General features: G+C 63.4%; 3 protein-coding genes across 23 annotated transcripts in view; 2 read left to right on the top strand and 1 right to left on the bottom strand.

The window, feature by feature from the left end:
- RTEL1 (regulator of telomere elongation helicase 1) overlaps positions 1–7,690 on the top strand; it is a 39,342-nt gene extending 31,652 nt beyond the window's left edge. For 3 of the 17 annotated variants that reach the window (XM_032141954.2, XM_032141953.2, XM_032141955.2), the window contains exons 27-37: positions 57–199; positions 977–1,072; positions 2,046–2,244; positions 2,383–2,523; positions 3,479–3,595; positions 3,859–4,092; positions 4,184–4,339; positions 4,443–4,595; positions 5,870–6,301; positions 6,440–6,634; positions 7,277–7,689. In XM_032141954.2, coding sequence (XP_031997845.1) covers positions 57–199; positions 977–1,072; positions 2,046–2,244; positions 2,383–2,523; positions 3,479–3,595; positions 3,859–4,092; positions 4,184–4,339; positions 4,443–4,595; positions 5,870–6,301; positions 6,440–6,634; positions 7,277–7,560 — 2,150 coding nt within the window. In that variant the 3' untranslated portion in view covers positions 7,561–7,689. Of the gene's footprint in view, positions 1–56; positions 200–976; positions 1,073–2,045; positions 2,245–2,382; positions 2,524–3,478; positions 3,596–3,858; positions 4,093–4,144; positions 4,340–4,442; positions 4,766–4,892; positions 5,364–5,869; positions 6,302–6,439; positions 6,635–7,276 lie in introns of those variants that run through there. The other 14 variants (XR_004245902.2, XR_004245903.2, XM_032141962.2 and 11 more) reach the window with 11 other exon arrangements.
- Positions 7,691–8,511: 821 nt separating this feature from the next.
- ARFRP1 (ADP ribosylation factor related protein 1) lies at positions 8,512–17,054 on the bottom strand. 2 transcript variants are annotated; one of them, XM_032141977.2, is made up of 8 exons: positions 16,953–17,054; positions 16,084–16,182; positions 15,737–15,824; positions 15,444–15,526; positions 11,229–11,310; positions 10,937–11,007; positions 9,709–9,809; positions 8,512–9,638 (listed from the first exon to the last, which is right to left on the bottom strand). In XM_032141977.2, the coding sequence occupies exons 2-8, from the start codon at positions 16,174–16,176 to the stop codon at positions 9,551–9,553; spliced, it is 606 nt and encodes a 201-aa protein (XP_031997868.1). In that variant the 5' UTR covers positions 16,177–16,182; positions 16,953–17,054; the 3' UTR covers positions 8,512–9,550. The 2 variants fall into 2 exon arrangements, with proteins under 2 accessions (XP_031997868.1, XP_031997867.1); XM_032141976.2 differs by having other exon boundaries at positions 16,084–16,177; positions 16,953–17,031.
- A 52-nt stretch (positions 17,055–17,106) lies between these two features.
- The window catches only part of ZGPAT (zinc finger CCCH-type and G-patch domain containing), a 26,979-nt gene continuing 25,070 nt past the window's right edge, over positions 17,107–19,015 (top strand). Inside the window, exons 1-2 of one of the 4 annotated variants that reach the window (XM_032141968.2) lie at positions 17,107–17,204; positions 17,633–18,223. In XM_032141968.2, coding sequence (XP_031997859.1) covers positions 17,661–18,223 — 563 coding nt within the window. In that variant the 5' untranslated portion in view covers positions 17,107–17,204; positions 17,633–17,660. Of the gene's footprint in view, positions 17,256–17,632; positions 18,224–19,015 lie in introns of all 4 variants that reach the window. The other 3 variants (XM_032141970.3, XM_032141969.2, XM_032141972.2) reach the window with 3 other exon arrangements.

The following is a 19,015-nucleotide window of genomic DNA, read 5'->3' as shown; positions in this document are numbered from 1 at the left end:
AGGGACCCCCAGCTGGGCCCCCATGGGCTTCACTGCGCACTTGGGTGCTCCTGCAGGGTCATCAGCTGCCGGGGACCCTGAGAGTAGCCTGTGTGTGGAGTATGAGCAGGAGCCAGTTCCTGCCCGGCAGAGGCCCTGGGGGCTGCTGGCCGCCCTGGAGCACAGCGAACAGCGGGCCGGGAGCCCTGGTGAGGAGCAGGTGCGGTTCCAGGGCCTTGGGATGGACACAGACCCTGTGTCTCCTGAGGCCAACCCGACCCTGCCCATCTGGCCTCAGGCACCTCCCCACACACCCCTGTAAATCCCCTGCCTGGCGGGCAGGCGGGCGGGGGATCCCAGCTGCCTGTCTGTCTGTGGGTGCTCCACCCCACCTCACCCATAGGCTGCTGGCTCCCAGGTGGTGCATGCCCTGGCCTTCAGTGGGTGCCCCCCACATCACTTTGGTTCTCTGGCGGGTAGCTTGGCTCAGTGCACTCAAGGTCGGGTGCCCCTGCCACTGGCTGCGCTTGAGGCTGGCCTTTCTCCACGAATGTGCTGCGGTTGGGACCCAGGTTCCTTCTTGCTTGGGGCCTTTTGCCCCAGAAGCCTGTAATTTCTCAGGCCAACCCAAAGCTTTCTCCCTGCTTCCCGCGGGGAGCCATTCCCCTCTTCCTGCCTGTCCCTGCCCTTCAGGCCCCTGGAGTGAGCCCCAGGTGCAGGCACCAGGCACCTGTGTCCCCTTCCTGCCAGCCCCTTGCTGTGGTCGGACTGTCTTCCCTGGACCTGCTCTTACGAGTCGCCACCTGTGAGCCTCATGAGCCGCTGGTGGGACTTGGACAGGAGCGAGTTGTGGCACTGTCACCAGGGTGTGCTATGCCCCTCACCCGACCTCCGTCTTGGCTACTGCTCAGGGCTCCTTGGGGCCATCTTCCCTGTGGGTCCAGGTGCTTTGGGGCCCCAGAGTGTGTGGTTGGAACCACAGCTGTGTCCTCCTCAGGCCCACAGCTGCTCCACCCTGTCCCTCCTGTCTGAGAAGAGGCCGGCAGAAGAGCTTCGAGGAGGGAGGAAGAAGATCCGGCTGGTCAGCCACCCGGTGCGTCAGCTGTCCCTGCACCTGTGCCGACCACCACAGACACGCATGGGAACCCGGCCGTGGGTGCCCCCAGCCAAGTTGGGATGTGGGCCCGACGGGACCAGGGAAACCACCCCGGGAGCTGATGTCCAGGGCAGCTGTGATGCTGACGGCCCAGGGGCTCCAGGGTGCGGTTTCTTCTGCAGGGGGCTCATGAGTCCCAGCTGGAATCAGGCCCCACCCTTGGGCAGGCTTGGTTTGGGGCCTGCAGCACTGGGCTTGGCCCTGGCGTTTCCCTCCAGTGTGGACACACACCTGCCTCATGTGAGGGACGCAGCCCATTCCTAGCCTTTAATGAAAGAACGGAGTTACAGCCGGAGCCAGGAAGCCCCCTGCCTGCTGGAAAGCCCCGAGGGTGGCGGCCTTTGTCCATGTCCCTTGGCTTCTGGGAAGAACTGGGTGGTGCCCAGGCAGGGCTGGTGCCATCAGGAAGTGGGCGGCTGCTCAGGGGCCTGGGCTGGCGAGGGCCTGGGTGGGGAGTGCCTGGGCAGCCCCTGCCTTGATTTCCACATTTCCGTGTTGGTCTGGGGTGTGTAGAGAGATGGGCACTGCTCATCCGGAAGCCCCTCCCTGTGTGCTGCCATCCTGGGAGCCTCAGCCGCATCTGCTGTGGGGCAGGGGGCTTGAGAGAGGAGGAGAGAGACGGGTCCTGCAGGACCCCCAGCTTGAGGCAGAGCCAGTCTACCCTTTGCCCATTCGCTGCTCTTGGTTCCCTGCCAGCCTCTCACTGTGTGACCTCAGACAGGCCCAGCCCCACAGCTTTCTTTCCGCAGCCCCTCCCTGTGTCCATCCATCCAGCCAGCTTCTCAGGCAGCAGCCCCACCTCGGCAATCACTGTCCCAGGGAACGCTCAGTGTTCCAAGGAAGGCTCTGCAGCCCCAGGGACGGGAGGACGAGGCTGGCCCTGATGGAGCCTTGGGCCTGTGTCCTGCAGGAGGAGCCCGTGGCTGGCGCACAGACCGACAGGGCCAAGCTCTTCATGGTGGCCGTGAAGCAGGAGCTGAGCCAAGCCAGCTTTGCCACCTTCACCCAGGCCCTGCAGGACTACAAGGGTTCCGATGACTTCGCCGCCCTGGTTGCCTGTCTCGGCCCCCTCTTTGCTGAGGATGCCAAGAAGCACAGCTTGCTCCAAGGTGCCCTGGCTTGCAGAGGCCACCCTCCCGAGGGCAGTGCTGCCGCTGTGTGTGGGGTGGGGGCCATCTGGGTCCAAGGTGGTCTCTGTTCTCTAGAGAAAAGTGGGCAGATGGGGACAGACACCCCTTCCTCTACAGGCTTCTACCAGTTTGTGCGGCCCCACCACAAGCAGCAGTTTGAGGAGGTCTGTATCCAGCTAACAGGACGAGGCTGCAGCTATCGGCCCGAGCACAGCATTCCCCGAAGGCAGCGGGCACAGCGGGTCCCGGACCCCACTGGTAAATGGGGCCCCAGATGGGACCCTCAGACTCCTACGTGGAAGGCGGTGTGGACCGGAGTCCTGGGCTGGTTGGGGTGGGCATTCCCGGGCCCTGCTTGGCCCCGCCTCTCTGTTCTCGTATGGGAGTGATGGGGGCCTCCACCTCCACCACCAGCACCAGCACCACCACCACCTCCACCACCACCACCTCCACCACCAGCACCAGCATCAGCACCTCCACCTCCACCACCAGCACCACCACCTCCACCACCACCACCATCACCTCCACCTCCACCACCATCACCTCCACCTCCACCTCCACCACCATCACCTCCACCACCACCACCTCCACCTCCACCTCCACCACCACGAGCAGCAGCATCACTTGTTGGGGAGACCCTGTGCAACTCCATGCACATCCCGGTCCCTCCCGTAGCCCCGGCCTCTACGCACAGCCCTGTCCAACCGCCACACGTCCCCTGCCCCCCATGCAGGTCCTGGGGAGTCAACTGTACACGCCAGGGTCCTAGACCCCTAGATCCCTGTTCTCCCTATTTCTGCCTCTGTCTGGGGTGGAGTCCAAGCCTCCAGAGGTGGAAGCATCTGTGTTTGTGCTTGTTAATGAACAGCCCCCATAGAGTTCCCCTAGTTCACCCAGGGGGAACCTAGCCTGTTGGGAAGACCCCAGATCCCTTCTGGGCTTGGTACTCACTGGGATATCCTCATGCCTGCACCCACCCTGCGGCTCTGAGCTCCTGAATGGAGCTTTGGCCTGCCCGCCACTGTTCCAGCCCCCATCCAGCAGGCTGGTGTCTCCTCTGATGCCCCCGGCACCTGGGCGTGTACCTGCCTGGGTTTTCCCACCCTGGTCTGAGGTGGGTGAGGCCTGGCCTCCCCAGCCAGCCCTGCCCCCTCCCCCAGGGAACTTTCCAGATGCTCTGGACCAGCTTTGTGGCTCTGCATCTCTTCATCAGGAAGGACGGCGCCGGATCCCAAGCTGACCCTGTTCAAGGCTGCAGCCCAGCAGCTGGACCCCAGAGAGCACCTGAACCAGGGCAGGCCTCACCTGTCGCCCAGGCCACCCCCTACAGGTAGCTGACTCCTGAACCATGTGCAGCCTGCGACTTGGTGGGTCCCTCAGTGGCTTGACGAGGCTAACACTTGAGTGTGGCCGGAGCTGCCAGTGGAGCTGCCCCTGTGGGGAGCCATCTCCTGGTGGGGACTGTTCCCAGTTCTGCACCTGCCGTTGTCCTGAGCAGCTCTCCAGGAGTTCCTGGAGGAAGGGCGGGCAGGGTGGTGGGACTCTCAGCCCTCTGCCCCAGCGCCACTCTGAGCCATGCTATTCCCACACCAGGAGACCCTGGCAGCCACCCACAGTGGGGGTCTGGAGCGCCCAGAGCAGGGAAGCAGGGCCAGCGCGCCGTGAGCACCTACCTGGCTGATGCCCGCAGGGCCCTGGGGTCTGCAGGCTGTAGCCAGCTCTTGGCAGCGCTGACAGCCTATAAGCAAGACGACAACCTCGACAAGGTGCTGGCTGTGCTGGCCGCCCTGACCACTGCAAAGCCGGAGGACTTCCCCCTGCTGCACAGCAAGTGGCCCTGGCGTGGGGAATAGCCGGTGGGGTCGGGGGCAGGGGACAAGACGGGGGCTGTGCCGGGTCTGAGTGAAGCTCCCCGCAGGGTTCAGCATGTTTGTGCGTCCACACCACAAGCAGCGATTCTCACAGACATGCACAGACCTGACCGGCCAGCCCTACCTGGGCATGGAGCCGCCAGGACCGCAGGAGGAGAGTCTTGCCGTACCTCCTGTGCTTACCCACGGGGCTCCCCAACCAGGTAGGGCACCTGCCTGGCTGCTCCTGACAGCGCCCCAACCAGGCAGCCCTGGGAGTGAGCAGCAAAGCCCCAGGCCCCCCTCAGACTCAGTCTCTGTCTCCAGGCCCCTCACGGTCCGAGAAACCCGGGAAGACCCAGAGCAAGATCTCGTCCTTCCTTAGACAGAGGCCAGCAGGGACTGTGGGGGCGGGCGGTGAGGATGCAGGTCCCAGCCAGTCCCCAGGACCTCCCCACGGGCCTGCAGCGTCTGAGTGGGGTGAGCCTCATGGGAGAGACATCGCTGGGCAGCAGGCCGCGGGAGCTCCGGGCGGGCCCCTCTCAGCAGGCTGTGTGTGCCAGGGCTGTGGGGCGGAGGACGTGGTGCCCTTCCAGTGCCCAGCCTGTGACTTCCAGCGCTGCCAAGCCTGCTGGCAACGGCACCTTCAGGTTGGTGCCTGGCCACTACAGTTCCTGCTGGGCGTCGCCCCAGGTGGTGGGCTGAGGGGGAAAGGGCAGGCCCTTGTGCTGGTGGCAACGCCTGGCCGACGTGTCCAGTGGGCTGGTTCTCTCACAGGCCTCTAGGACATGCCCAGCCTGCCACGCCGCCTCCAGGAAGCAGAGCGTCACGCAGGTCTTCTGGCCAGAGTCCCAGTGAGTGCCCACGGAGGCCCTCCGCACACCCAGTGTGGCTTGATCACCTGCCTGTCCAGCTCTGGTGGGCCAAGAACCCACCCAACACAACAGGCCCACCCATGCCAGCCTGCTTGGCCCGCTGCAGGCCTCAGGCAGGCGGGGCCCATGGTTGGTCCCTGCAGTGGGACCGGATCTGGACCTGCCTCTGAGAAGCCTTGAGCTCCCTTGGGGTCTGGGGTGGGTCTCTGGGAAGGTGCTTCCCCAGAACTTCCCTGGCGCCTGGCCTGTGAGTGGTGCCACAGGGGCACCCCAGCTGAGCCCCTCACCGGGAAGGAGGAGGCCCCCGTGGGCACGTGTCCACTTTTAATCAGGGGACGGGCTAATAAAGCTGCTGGCAGTGCCCAGGACGGTGTCTTTGTGGCCTGGGCTTGGTAGTGGGAGTTGAGGAGGGACAGGGAGTTGGCAGACGCCCCTCCCAGCCGGCCATGTGACACTGTACTTCCTCCGCGGGTGGGCTCAGCCCTGCCCTCATCCTCACAGCTGCAGCCAAGCTGCAATTGGTGGGGGATCCACCAACACACCAGACTGCCTGGGCTGGTCTCTGGGTTGGGAGCTGCCCCAGGTGCTGAGGGCGGTTCCCTGGCTGGTGAGGCCCCTCACAGAACCGCCCTTGGACTGAGCTCTGGGGAGGGATGGTACCAGATGGGTGAGGGGGGCTGCCTGGAGAGGGAGGGATTCCTATGGGGCGTGGCGAGGCTGGCCCAGCCCTCTCGCCACCCATATATGTAGGGAGGCAGCAGGATGGGCTTCGGGACTTGGGCCGCCCCTCGGCAGGCGGACGGGGGCAAAGGAGGCGGCATGTTGGTCAGGCACAGCAGCGTCCGGTGTCCGCACTGAGCCGCGCTCTCCCTCCTCCAGCAAGGACCATGAGGGCGCTGGAGGGGCCAGGCCTGTCGCTGCTGTGCCTGATGTCAGTGCTGCCTGCCCTGCTGCTGGTGCCAGCTGTACACGGAGTGGCAGAAGCACCCACCTACCCCTGGCGGGACGCAGAGACAGGGGAGTGGCTGGTGTGCACCCAGTGCCCCCCAGGCACCTTTGTGCAGCGGCCGTGCCGCCGAGACAGCCCCACGACGTGTGGCCCGTGTCCGCCGCGCCACTACACGCAGTTCTGGAACTACCTGGAGCGCTGCCGCTACTGCAATGTCCTCTGCGGGGAGCGTGAGGAGGAGGCACGGGCTTGCCACGCCACCCACAACCGCGCCTGCCGCTGCCGCGCCGGCTTCTTTGCGCACGCTGGTTTCTGCTTGGAGCACGCATCGTGTCCACCTGGCGCCGGCGTGATTGCCCCGGGTGAGAGCGGGGCGAGGGGAGGGGCCCCCAGGAGTGGTGTGGCCAGGAGGTGTGGCCAGGGTCAGCTTGCTGGTCCCAGGCTTGCACCCTGAGCTAGGACATAGTTCCCCTGACCCTGTTCTTCCCTCCTGGCTGCAGGCACCCCCAGCCAGAATACGCAGTGCCAGCCGTGCCCCCCAGGTACCTTCTCAGCCAGCAGCTCCAGCTCAGAACAGTGCCAGCCCCACCGCAACTGCACGGCCCTGGGCCTGGCCCTCAATGTGCCAGGCTCTTCCTCCCATGACACCCTGTGCACCAGCTGCACTGGCTTCCCCCTCAGCACCAGGGTACCAGGTGAGCCAGAGGGCTGGGGGCAGCACACTGCAGGCCAGGCCCACTTGTGCCCTCACTCCTGCCCCTGCACGTGCATCTAGCCTGAGGCATGCCAGCTGGCTCTGGGAAGGGGCCGTAGTGGATTTGAGGGATCAGGGGTCCCTCCGCTAGATCCCCACCGAGTCCGCCCCCTCAGGGGTGGCTGAAGATTAGGATCCGAGCCAGAGCAGAGCCTCCCCTGGGAAGGTGGGCAGCAGTCTCCTAACTACCCAAGGGGAAGGTGGCTGCCTCCTCTGACACGGGGAAACCAGGGCCCAATGTTAACCACTGTTGAGAAGTCACAGGGGGAAATGACCCCTTTAACATCAAGTCAGGTCGGGTCCATCTGCAGGTCCCAACTTGCCCCTTCCGGTGGCCCAGGAGCCCCAAGCCCTTGCCTGGGCCCCCTTGCCTCTCCCAGCCAAGGTCTGAGGGGCCGCTCCAAAGGCTCCTGCCCCTTCTCCACTCCCCACCGTTGCACTGCCCTCTCCAGCACGGCTCACTGCACAGGGATTTTTCTCTCCTACAAACCCCCTGGGTGGGGCCCAGAAAGGGTACCCGGCAGCCCCCGCCAGTGTCTGTGGGTGAAATGATCGGACCGCCGCCCCCCCCACCCCACTGCAGGAGCTGAGGAGTGCGAGCGTGCTGTCATCGACTTCGTGGCTTTCCAGGACATCTCCATCAAGAGGCTGCAGCGGCTGCTGCAGGCCCTCGAGGCCCCGGAGGGCTGGGGTCCCACACCAAGGGCGGGCCGTGCGGCCTTGCGGCTGAAGCTGCGTCGGCGGCTCACGGAGCTCCTGGAGGCGCGGGACGGGGCGCTGCTGGCACGGCTGCTGCAGGCGCTGCGTGTGGCCAGGATGCCTGGGCTGGAGCGGAGTGTCCGTGAGCGCTTCCTCCCTGTGCACTGATCCTGGCCCCCTTGCCCCCACTTAATTTATTCTACATCTTTGGCACCCCGCTTGCACTAAAAGAGTTTTTTTTTTTTAATAGAAGAAATGAGGTTTCTTAAAGCTTATTTTTATAAAGCTTTTCTGTGAAACTGGTTGTAGTTGCACAGCTACTGGGAGGGCAGCTGGGGACACCTGAGCTGCCCACTGTGCCCAGATCCCTCAGGCTGCCATCAGAACTGCTGCCCGGGGCTTCCCCTACCTCAGACCCTCAGACAGACCCTCCCTGGGAGGATCAGTGGGGAGCGCCCCCTCTGCCCCCGGTGGCTGTGGTACGTGGTGGGGGCCCCTGAAGCTCAGGGAGGGTCAGGGCCTGGGACGGTGTCATTGCTGGAAGAACAGGACGGGGTTCAGGCCAGCCTTAGTCGCCGGAGCCCACACTAACCCCCCCTTCTGAATTCCTGCCACTCCCAACTCACAGGGGATTTCCCGAGAGGGGACCTGCCAAAGACCTCCAGGCCTCCCATGCTTCCCGGGAAGTGAAGCTTTTTCCCCTCTGGGGCAGGCTCTGAAGCCTCCAGACGCATCCAGGCAACTGGGGGCCTGCCCCAGCCACTCGCCTCCCCAGAATGGCCAGGTTCCCATGGCTGGAGGCCCCCCTCCAGGTCCTGGGAACCAACCTGCAGAACACACACACGGTCCCCTGGAGAGGACGCGGGGACTTCCAGGGCCCAACTCCTATGAGTCACAGCCCCACAGTTGCTGCGCCACCCCCACCCTGACTCATGCCCCTTCCCAGCAGCTCCTCCCAGGACCCCGCATCCTTCCCACATCCACAGGAAGGGAGTGCCTGGACTCTCCAGGCCCACCTGGGGAGCCCCTCACCTGCCCACCAGCCCCTGAGCAGCCCAGTACCACCATCACCGTGTCCACCAGCCCCTGAGCAGCCCAGTACCACCATCACCGTGTCCACCAGCCCCTGAGCAGCCCAGTACCACCATCACCGTGCCCAACAGCCAGGAGCCAAGCCTCGGCCCTCCAGGACGGAAGGGATGGACAGAGCCACACTCGCCGTCTTTATTTTGCACTCACCCTGGGTGGCACTGGGCAGGCGGCTCCTGCCCACCGCCAGACTGAGGAAGAACAGAGCACCCAGCAGGCCCAGTGGGGGCTGTGCAGGGAGGGCCCCGGTACCAGCCTTACTCCCAAGCAGGGGACACAGGCCCAGCACAGCACTGACACAGGGCCCCACAGAAAACCCCTCCAGGATTCTCTCCTGGCTGGGGGAGGGCTCTGGACCCCCACAAACACTCCCCAAGGTGCGGGGCTGGGGCATAAAAACAGCCACTCCCAGAAGGCCCCCTCAGCTTTTTTGCATCAGTCAGCTCCCTCCCGGGGGATTAAGATGAGGTGAAGCCAGGCCCAGGCGTGGGGTATGTATCTTCCCCCACAGGCCACCTCAGCGCTGTCCCGAAGCTGCATCACAATCCACGGCCCCCACTGGCCTTTGGGGACATGGCCTAGGTCTTCCTTAAGGCAAGATCAGCCCCAGGGACCACTTCCAGGGTCATAGGGTCACGGGGCAGAAGCCAGAGGGCAGCCATGGCTGATGGGCCTCCTCCTCGATGGGGCAGAGACAGCCACGGCGTCTCCCGAGGGTCCCACAGGGCTGTCCCCTCCCCCAGCCCAAGTCTGAGCACTGGAGCCCCAATTCCCTACCAGGTCTCCCTCAGACCCCCTAGAAAGGGCCTCGAAAGGCCGCTGCTGCACCCTGTGGAAAGGCTGCCGCCGCGGGGCCTGGGCCAGCAAGGCTGCCAGACTCCCCTCCAAAGTCTCCGGATGCCTACGCTTTTCCAGACATAGAGGAAAGTTTGTCTTTGAGAAAACAAAGTAAATAGAAGAACCCCAAAGCAATGCAAACCCACCCCCCAGATCAGCAGCATGGGAGCCAACAGGAGGCCACTCCTCCAGCACCAGGGGACCAGCCGTCCCGACGGCAGCGCGGCTGCGCCTACGTGATGTCCCTCTGCCGCGGCGGCCGGTGCACATTCCGCACGACACACTTCACCATCCACTCGATGCCCTCACGCACCCCTTTGCTGTGAAGACAGGGAGTGTGAGGCAGGGGGTCTTGGTCCCCAAAGCCCCCGCAGGTGCAGCCCCACTTACCCTGTGAGGGCCGAGCAGGCCTGGGTCAGGCAGTCCCGCCTGCCGATCTTGCTGGTGCAGTCGCTGAAGGCCGTCTTGATGTCAGGGATCGAGAGGCATGTCTGGGGGAGGGAAGGCCATGAGGAGCAGCCCCTGTGTCTGGCCCTGTCCTGCCTGTGGGCCCGGGGCTCTCAGAAGGGTGTATGCCCTTCACCCCAGGAAGACACGCAGAGCTCCACCAGGGTCCCAGGGTCTCCCACAGAGGCCACAGCGCTGAGGACCCTGTGCTCAGCCCAAGGCTGAACGTGGCTGGTGGTGCCTGAGACAAACTTCAGACGTCCACACAGCTCCAAGGAGTCCACCCCCCATCCCCTCCCTGGGGGACACCCTGAGCCCCGAGTTGGGGCGCCGAGGACTGAGGCCTCCTGGGCAGTGGCGAAGGCAGGTCCCAGGGGCCCACACGGCTGGGATGATGGAGCGGGGGAGCCCTGCGTCAGTGATGGGGGCACTCTGCAGTCATGGTGGCTTCTGCTCACAACCACCTGCCCAGTCTTCAAAAAGCAGCCCTCCTCTCCCCTTTTCCTCGAGGGGAGACCCCTGCCCCATACCAGGTGTCCCTCTTGTTGGCTGAGATTGTAGGGGAGGCCAGCCCTACAGGCTGGGGGCAACAGAGCCACGCCAGAGAAGACGGGAAGTGAAGATTCACCCTGGCCCTCTGGATGCCGGGCTGCTTCTGTGCAAAGCCACTCCAAGAGGACAGCTAGAATTCAGTGGGGCCAGTGCTCCCAGGGGCAGTGGCACCTCAGAGGAGTCTTGAGGGGCTGCCCTGGGGGTGGGGCTGGCACAGATGCCACCTCCAAGGGTAGCAGGAACAGGTGAGGGTCAGAGCTGACTCCCACCAGGGCCCCAGCATCACTTCTTTGAGCTCTGAGTTTCATCTGGGTCTCCCCACAGCTTGTCCACACACTCCTGAGACATGGCCACCCTTCAGGGAAAAGGTGTCCTGCATGGCAGGAAGAGGCCTCTGGGCGCCTGCCCCGAGGTGGGAGAACCTCCAGGGCTGGCAGCAGCAGGTCTGGAGAGGAACCAGGCTTCGGAAACTGCTGGGGGCAGGGCGGGCCTTGAGAATGGCTCTGTACCCCCTGGGCGGTCACTGGGCCTGGCGTGTCTGGGTGCACACCTGCTCCCCTTGCTGTGGGGTAGGCTGGGGACTCGGGAAGCTGCTGTGGGAGGCAGGGGTGGGACTCACCTCCACATCCTGCTTGTTGGCCAGCACCAAGACGGGGACACCGCACAGCGCCTCGCTGGTCACCACCTTCTCTGGGGAGGGCAGGAGAGGCAGCGCCTCACACCCAGCATCCTGACTGCCCAGGGGCCCACAGGCATGGACGCTGTGACAGCCGCTCCCTCTGCCCCCCGTCGCCCACTAGGCAGGAGCGCTTCTGACCAGAAACTGAGCCTGCCCCAGGCACAGAGCTGCCCAAGCTGGACCTGCCCCCACTCACCATCCATCCCTCCCAGAGCAGCCAGGCCGCACTCACCGAACGCCTGCTTGGACTCGGCCAGCCTCTCTTCATCGGTGGAGTCGATGACGTAAATGACGCCATGACACTCCGCGTAATACTGGGAGGAAAGCACCAGGAGGTGGGGCTCAGTCCCCACCCTGCCAAGGGCCAGCAGGGCCAGGCCTGTGTCACAGCCATGGTGAGGGGCTCACATGAGGAAGGGGCAAGAGGGCAGCCCCCAACTGCAAGACCCTTCTGGGATGCATTCCGGGGTTGTGGGGAGATCTGGTGGAGGTGTCCCCAGACACTGCTCCTGAAAACCTGCCTGCAACCTTTGGCCTGATGGTGGCCAGAGAAAAAAGTGAAAGACAGGGATTGGGCCAGGCGTGGTGGCTCACACTTATTATCCCAACACTTTGGGAGGCAGAAGCAGGAGGATCACCTGAGCCCAGGAGTTCACGGCCAACCTGGGCAACATAGTGAGACTCCGTCTCTACAAAAGCTTATGGTAATGTGCGCCTGTAGTCCTAGCTACTCGGGAGGCTGAGGTGGGAGGATGGCTTGAGCCTGGGAGGTTGAGGCTGTAGTGAGCTCTGATCACGCCACTGCACTCCAGCCTGGGTGAGAATGAGAGACCCCATCTCAAAAAAAAGATAGGGTTTGGGGGCTGGAGGAACCCAGACCACAGCCTGGCCCGTTGAGGGAGTGCACCTGTGGGGCTCTGGGCCAGCACCTCGTGCAGGGAGGGAGTGTGGCCATGCGGATGACAAGACTGACCAGCACCATCTACGAAGCGAGCCCTCCCTGCCAGGACAGGGCCAAAGTCACTGAGCTCAGACCTCTGCAGGCTGGGCCGGTCAGTCCTGGGCTCGCTGGCGACTCTGGGCAAGACAGGGCACAGCCCCTGTGGCCTCAGGTACGAGTGCTGAGCCCTGGACCAGATGAGTGCACCTCTATCTCAATCAGGAAAAAACACAGCAAACTCCGCGTCCACGTGGAGCAGACAACAGCTCACATTTGCCACTTTGCCTCCAGGCTGTGCCAGCTCTCCTGTCCGGGCATGAGTGCCCAGAGACCTGGAACTGGATGCTGACCAGGTAGGACAAGCTGGTGGCCAGTGTGTTAAGACACACACACCCCTGAGAGCGTGAGAAGCCAGGAGGCACAGCCCAACTCTCCGAAATCCTTAGGGTGTCTGAGCAGGGAGTACCAGACAACCCCATCCCAGTGCCAGACAAGCTTATGCACCTGCACTTCCCACAGTGGAGAGGGGGAGGCCCAAGGCCAGGTGCCCTCCAGGGTTCTACAGGCAGCGAGGCCCCCCCACCCCCAGAACTTCTCTGGCCTACAGACAGGTCCCACACAGAGGCCGCCAGCCCCACAAGGGACCCTGCAGTGTGCGGGCTGTCTGCTGCTGACACAAGGGAGCAGGCGGACGTAAGGTGGAGACCTCTGTGGCGGGAGGGGCGGCTCTGTGGAGGCTGCAGCAAGCCCAGTGAGAGAATCTCCACGTGGCTCCTGGGGCTTCTGAGCAGGGTGGCAGAAGGTTCATGTGCAACCGGGTCCTGGACCATGGGACCATGTGGCCAGAGGCACCCATCACACCTACCAGGCACAAGGTGCACAGCCCAGCAGGGCCACAGTAGACGGGAGCGGCACCTCAGGGCTGAGTGCGGGCAGAACCCAGAGCCGCACGCCCCAGTGGAGGCATCACAGCAGTGGTCATTGCGGGGTACCCCCCAAGGAGGGGGAAGAGGGAAGTGTCCAAGCGTGGTTCCTGGCTGGCCAGCTGACCCCAGCGGAGCCATCAGAGGGACTGTGGGTCTGAGTTCTTCTCCCCAGCGGCAATGGGAGCTCCCCAACTGCAAAGTGCCAGCCAGCCTGAGAGACTAGTGTTACAGCAAAGAACCCAGGAGCTGAGGTCCTGGCACATGCCACACATGTGGACACCAACCCAGGGTCCAGCCCCTGGACGAGGCCAATTCGCAATGACAGCCCTTTCTGCGGTGCTGGCTCTGCACAAGGATGCAGGAAACAGGAACCAGGGTGGGAGCAGGGGCCTCCCTTCTGGTCCCTCCCAGTGACCTGGGGGGGGGTCTCTGCTGCTCATCCTCCCAGCTCTGAGCTCAGCAGGGTCAGGGGTCCCGGCCACTAGAGCAGCACACTCAGCAGACGCGCCGACACTTAGAGCAGCACATACTCAGCAGACGCGCCGACACTAGAGCGGCACATACTCAGCAGACGCGCCGACACTAGAGCGGCACATACTCAGCAGACGCGCTGAATGACAAGCCACAGCTGCCTCATGGGCATGAATTGCATCTCATGTCTAGGAAACCCTGGTGGGCAGGAGATGGGGCTGCCATCCCACAGCTGGGGACCCAGGGAGCCACTGGCCCCACCAAGGTGGTGTCTGGAGAAGGGCTTAGACTGCCAGGAAGTTGCACCCCAGCAGAAGTGGTAGTGAATTGGGGGGGGGGCACTCAAGGAAGAATGCAACCCCAAGACCAGCAGCAAGGATGGGCTATAGTGACCCCCTTAAGTCTCCCTCTTCCAGTTTAACCTTAAGAGAGGCCCTCGGGACCTTGTTGGAACCCCTCTCCAACGTGGAAGTGTGGGTCCACGTAGGGCTGGCCTCACTGTACTCTTGCTTCATGCTGGAGAACACTGCACCAGCAATGGCCTCGTTTGGTTTCTGTGGACCCACTTCAGCTGCAAAGAGCCATGCTGCCAGGTCACACCTGCCCAGGGCAGCCCACACTGGGGACCCACCAGGCCGTGGTGTGGAGTCCCAGCCAGCCTGGCCCCACATGGCACAGCACGGCCAGTTCTCCTCCAGGGCTCCCTGCTGGGCCAACCACAGCTCTGCGGATCCTCCTGCCTGAGCCGACCTCTCTTCTCCCGTCCTCGCTGCCTTCCTGGTGCCGACTCCCAATGTGCATCCTGCACCTCAACCTGCCTCAGCATCTGTGCCTGAGACACCGGCCTGTGACAAGATCATCATCGTCTGTGTCACTCCCCAAACATGCTGGGCACTGGACACAGGCCCTGACTCAACTGGTCCCGTCTGACTTCAGTGGTCCTACAGGATCTATCAGAGATCACTTGGCCATGGGAGAAATGCCCTCTTGGCTAGAAGTCACAGCAGGAGGGGACACTTTGGGGGGTGCCTAGGAAAGGGGAACTGGGATCAAAAAGGAGATCAGGACCTGGGCACCCAGCTCTAGAGATGGCAACTGGCAAGCATCAGGGCAGCCAAGGCACTGGGGCTGCCCCACACCCACTGTGCCAGCCCAGGGCGGGGAGCCCGAGGAAGCCACAAGCTCTGCCCTGCTGAGTGCTGGACTCAGTGCCTGGCCCAGGCTGAGAGGGAGATAAACTGCGGCCTGGGGGGTGTGGGGAAGGGGCACCACACTGGGATCTCAGAAATGCCCAAAACCTGTGTCAAAATAGGAGACCGCTGCAGCAGGATCCTGAGGAGTCTTCTGGTGATCACGGAAGAACAAATGTTAAGCTAGAACTGAGGGAACCTCATCAGGGGAGAGGCAGCCGTCCTGCCTTCCCCACATCTGGTCTTTGCCATTTCTGTGTCCTGTGGTGGTCAGCAGCAAGATCTCTGAGCCGAAAGGAGGAACTCACTTTGGAGGAGTGCAGGGTCCCCGGATCCCCACACTTTGTCTTGTCCTGACTCAGAAAGAAACAGACTGCCCTGACCTCTCTGACCTGGCCAGCAAGGTTTCCCTTAGGCTCAAACCCAAGCCAGGGTTTGAACATTCCCAGACACTTGTAAGATGTTTAGATTGTTATAATATTCAGGTTTCAAAACATTGAAAGAAACTAGCCCCAGCCCTCAACCCAGTTCCCCCCGGGCTTCAGACATGACCACTGAACACGCCCTTCTCTCACTCGTCACCTGAGGATGCCGCACTCTGTCAACAGATTCCCTTAATACATGCTCTGATCTGATTGCCTTGGCGTTTAGTGATTCTTTCCCTGGAATCTCCACTGGCCCCATCGCAGGGAACTCCCAAGTGGGAAGCTCCCCTATCACCACTTTTGGGGCAACTTTAGCTAAGGGTTCAGCTGGGACAAAACAGGGAGCCACTCGGGAACCTGGGACAGGACCAGAGAGAAAACCCCAGGGACAAAGTGGGTAAGGAAAGCTGCTGAGGAAGGGCCCAAAGGGTGCACTCTGGAAAGAAAGGGCACTGGAGGGCTGGGGTGGGGGTGGTCCTGGCCAGGGAGTCTTACCTTGTCCCACAAAGACTGCAGCTCTTCCTGCCCTCCTAAGTCCCAGAACATGAGCCGGGCCTTTCCCACATCCACAGTGCCGACTGGGGAGAGGAGGAAACAGGCAAGGCTGGTGACCTTGGTCCTCGACATACCCAGTCCCAGCTCTCCCAGGGGATGGGGCAAACCGTGCTGGTGCCACTCAAATGAGACTTGAGAGGGGCCCAACGGGGCTGTGGCCACGGGCCAGCTGGACTGTGAACATCACGGCATCCTCAAGGCCCCAAACCCACAGCCCTGTTTAGACCCCTTACTGTTTAGACCCACGGTGGTGGTGATTTTGGATAGACTCATCCCCTTGTAGTTCTTGTTAAATCGGGTTTTCGACTGCTCCAGGAAGGTCTGAGGAGAGAGGGAGAGGCAAACACATCAAGTAGCGGCTACGCTGGCTTCCCAAATATCCTTCTCAAGTCTGTTGTTTAAAAGACAAAAGCAGAAACAAAGCAACACTCTGCTCTTCAGGAAGCTGGTGGTGACTATCCTGCCGCCTCAGGTGAAATTTGGATTCTGTCTGGGTAGTGAACATGCAGCTGACAGCACAAAACGGAAGGGAGCGCCACCAGGCCTTGGGAAAGGTGCGCGCAAGGGAGTGGGCACTCACCGTCTTCCCAGCATTGTCCAGGCCCAGGATCAGGATGCAGTACTCGTCCTTCTGAAACATGTACTTGTACAAGCCCGACAGCAGCGTGTACATCCTGCCCTGGGCACCCCAACATATGTCAGTGTGCAGCCAGAACGCACCTCCCCTCCCCCGGGCTTCTGCACGGTGGTCAGTGGCGCCCCACGTCCAGCTGACCGCTCAGGACGAGAGCCTGGGGGCCATTCCCGACTCCTCGTCCCTCTTCCACCCCATCCCTCTGTAACTTCTCCCAGGTCAGCCGCCATCCTGTCCTTCTGCTCACAGCAATGACTGCGACCTTTCCGAACACACATCGGTTCCGGTCCCTCCCCTGCTCGCGGGACTACCCAGCCAGGTGTTCACAGTGAGCTCAGCTGCGCTCCCGCCCTCCCTCGAGGTTTCGCTCCCACGCTTCACGCGCGCGGAACGGGGAACACACTCGCTGCAGCCCCGCCTGGGCCACAGCACCCTCGAGCGTCAGCCCCGCGCCCCAGACGGGAGCGGCGAGCCGCCGGCGCGCTCCCCAGAAGCCCCTGCAGGCGCCGGGTACGGACGCCCCATCACCCCATTTCTTAAAACGGGGACGGCCTGGGGGGAACGGACTACAGGGCGGTGAGCAGCAGCCCGGCTGCTCCCGCAGTGCACCCGGAGGCGGCGCGCGGCGGGCAGGGAACGGCTGCGGAGGAAGAACCCGGGTCGCGGCCCCCGGCTACGTCCGCCCCATGCCGCGGCCGCCAGGTTTGAGGCTCGCCGACAAGCAGCTAAAGCTGGCTCCTGTCACACCCGCGTCCCACGTCGAGTCCTGGGCCGCCCCTCGGGCCTCGCGCCCCACCGCACTGCCTGCGGCCTACCTGCGTCCGCCGCGCCCTCGGACCGCTGCTGCTGACCCCCCACTGACCTCCGCTGACCCCGCGCTAACCCCGCGCGGCGCCTGACGGGACGCGGGCCGGCCTCCGGGAAGGAGCTGAACCGCGTCCCGGCGGCCTCCGCGCTCCGCTTCCCGGCTGCCCCCGCGCGCCAAGCACTTCCGGAAGCGGCGGCGCTCGGGAGGAAGTGCCAGTCGGCTGCTGGGGCGAAAAGGGGGCGCCGGGCCGCTCTAGCCGGTGAGGCCGGCGGGCTCTCTATGGCTGCGGCTGGGAAACCGCGCGGAGGAGGTGCCCGGCCGGGGACCAGGGGGCCGCGGTTTGCGGGGACGCGGCCTCGGCCAGACGGAAGAGACGCCGGGCGGGGGGGCGCGGCCGGCCTTGAAGGCGGCGGGCGTGGCGGGTGGGCTCGGCGGAGGGCTGGGCGGCGGGGCGCCCCGCGGGGAGGCGGCTCCGGAGTGACGCGGGACCCCGCTAGCGGCGAGCCCACGGCGGCTCGGAAGGGAAGCGCGGAGCCTGAGCGGGGGTACCAGGGCTGCGACCTCTGCGCTGGGAGCTGTGCCTCTGAGCCGGTGTCTCCCCGAGGGAAAGGGGACGTGCCCGTGCCCGCCCTCAGGCTGTGGGGTCGGTCCCGAGACGCGGGGCTCACCCGGCTTCTCTTCTCGCAGCCCCGGTCCAGCGCCTCCCTCTCTCAGCATGGACGAGGAGAGCCTGGGGTCGGCCTTGCAGACCTACCGTGCGCAGCTGCAGCAGGTGGAGCTGGCCCTGGGCGCCGGCCTGGATTCTTCTGAGCAGGCGGACCTGCGCCAGCTGCAGGGGGACCTGAAGGAGCTCATCGAGCTCACCGAGGCCAGCCTGGTGTCTGTCAGGAAGAGCAGGTTGCTGGCCGCGCTGGACGAAGAGCGCCCGGGCCGCCAGGAAGATGCTGAGTACCAGGCTTTGCGGGAGGCACCAGCAGCGGCCCCTGGGTCGGGATCAGAGACCGTTCCTAAAGCAGAGGCGGGGCCAGAATCTACGGCAGGTGGGCAGGAGGAGGAAGAGGGAGAGGACGAGGAAGAGCTGAGTGGGACAAAGGTGAGCGCGCCCTACTACAGCTCCTGGGGCACTCTGGAGTATCACAACGCCATGGTGGTGGGAACGGAAGAGGCGGAGGATGGCTCGGCGGGTGTCCGTGTGCTTTACCTGTACCCCACTCACAAGTCTCTGAAGCCGTGCCCGTTCTTCCTGGAGGGAAAGTGCCGCTTTAAGGAGAACTGCAGGTAAAGCCCTTTGTTGTCAGATGCCAACCTTAGGGGCGTAAGGGGCACGCACACAGGGTCGGGTCAGGATCGGCCCTCACTTTGCAGTTTTGTCTGAGCTTCCTGGGGCAGGCGTGCCTTGACAGCAGTGTGTGTGTTCAGGCGTCTACGTCTTTCTTCTGGGGTGAATCAAGAAGCATGGAAGGAGGCCGGGCGCGGCGGCTCACGCCTGTAATCCCAGCACTTTGGGAAGCCGAGGCGGGCAGATCACCTGAGGTCAGGAGTTCAAGACCACGCTGGTCAACATGGTGAAACTCCATCTCCTTAAAAAAACAAAAATGAACCGGTCGTGGTGGCGCGCACCTGTGGTCCTAGCTAGTGAGGAGGCTGAGGCAGGAGAATGGGTTGAACCCAGGAGGCCGAGTTTGCAGTGAGTGGAGATGGAGCCACTGTATTGCAGCCTGAGCAACAGTGCAAGGCTATTGTGGAAGAGAATAGGTCTCCAACCTATTCAGTTTTTTTGTGTTTTTTTTGGTGGTGGTTTTAATTTTTTTCGAGACAGGGTCTTGCTTTGTCAACCAGGCTGGAGTGCAGTGGCGTAGTCCTGGCTTACTGCAGCCTGGACCTCCTGGGCTCCACTGATCCCCCTGCCTCAGCCCCGCTAGGAGCTGGGCTACAGACTCATGCTACCACACCCAGCTAATTTTTATATTACCATAATTTTTTTTCTTTTTTTTTGAGATGGAGTCTTGCTCTGTTGCCCAGGCCGGAGTGCAGTGGCGCGATCTTGGCTCACTGCAAGCTCTACCTCCC

Source organism: Hylobates moloch, unplaced genomic scaffold (assembly GCF_009828535.3).
Source record: "Hylobates moloch isolate HMO894 unplaced genomic scaffold, HMol_V3 SCAFFOLD_21, whole genome shotgun sequence".
Lineage (NCBI taxonomy): Eukaryota > Metazoa > Chordata > Mammalia > Primates > Hylobatidae > Hylobates > Hylobates moloch.
The sequence above is the reverse complement of the archived record's forward strand: the minus strand, read 5'-3'. Positions and strand labels throughout refer to the sequence as shown.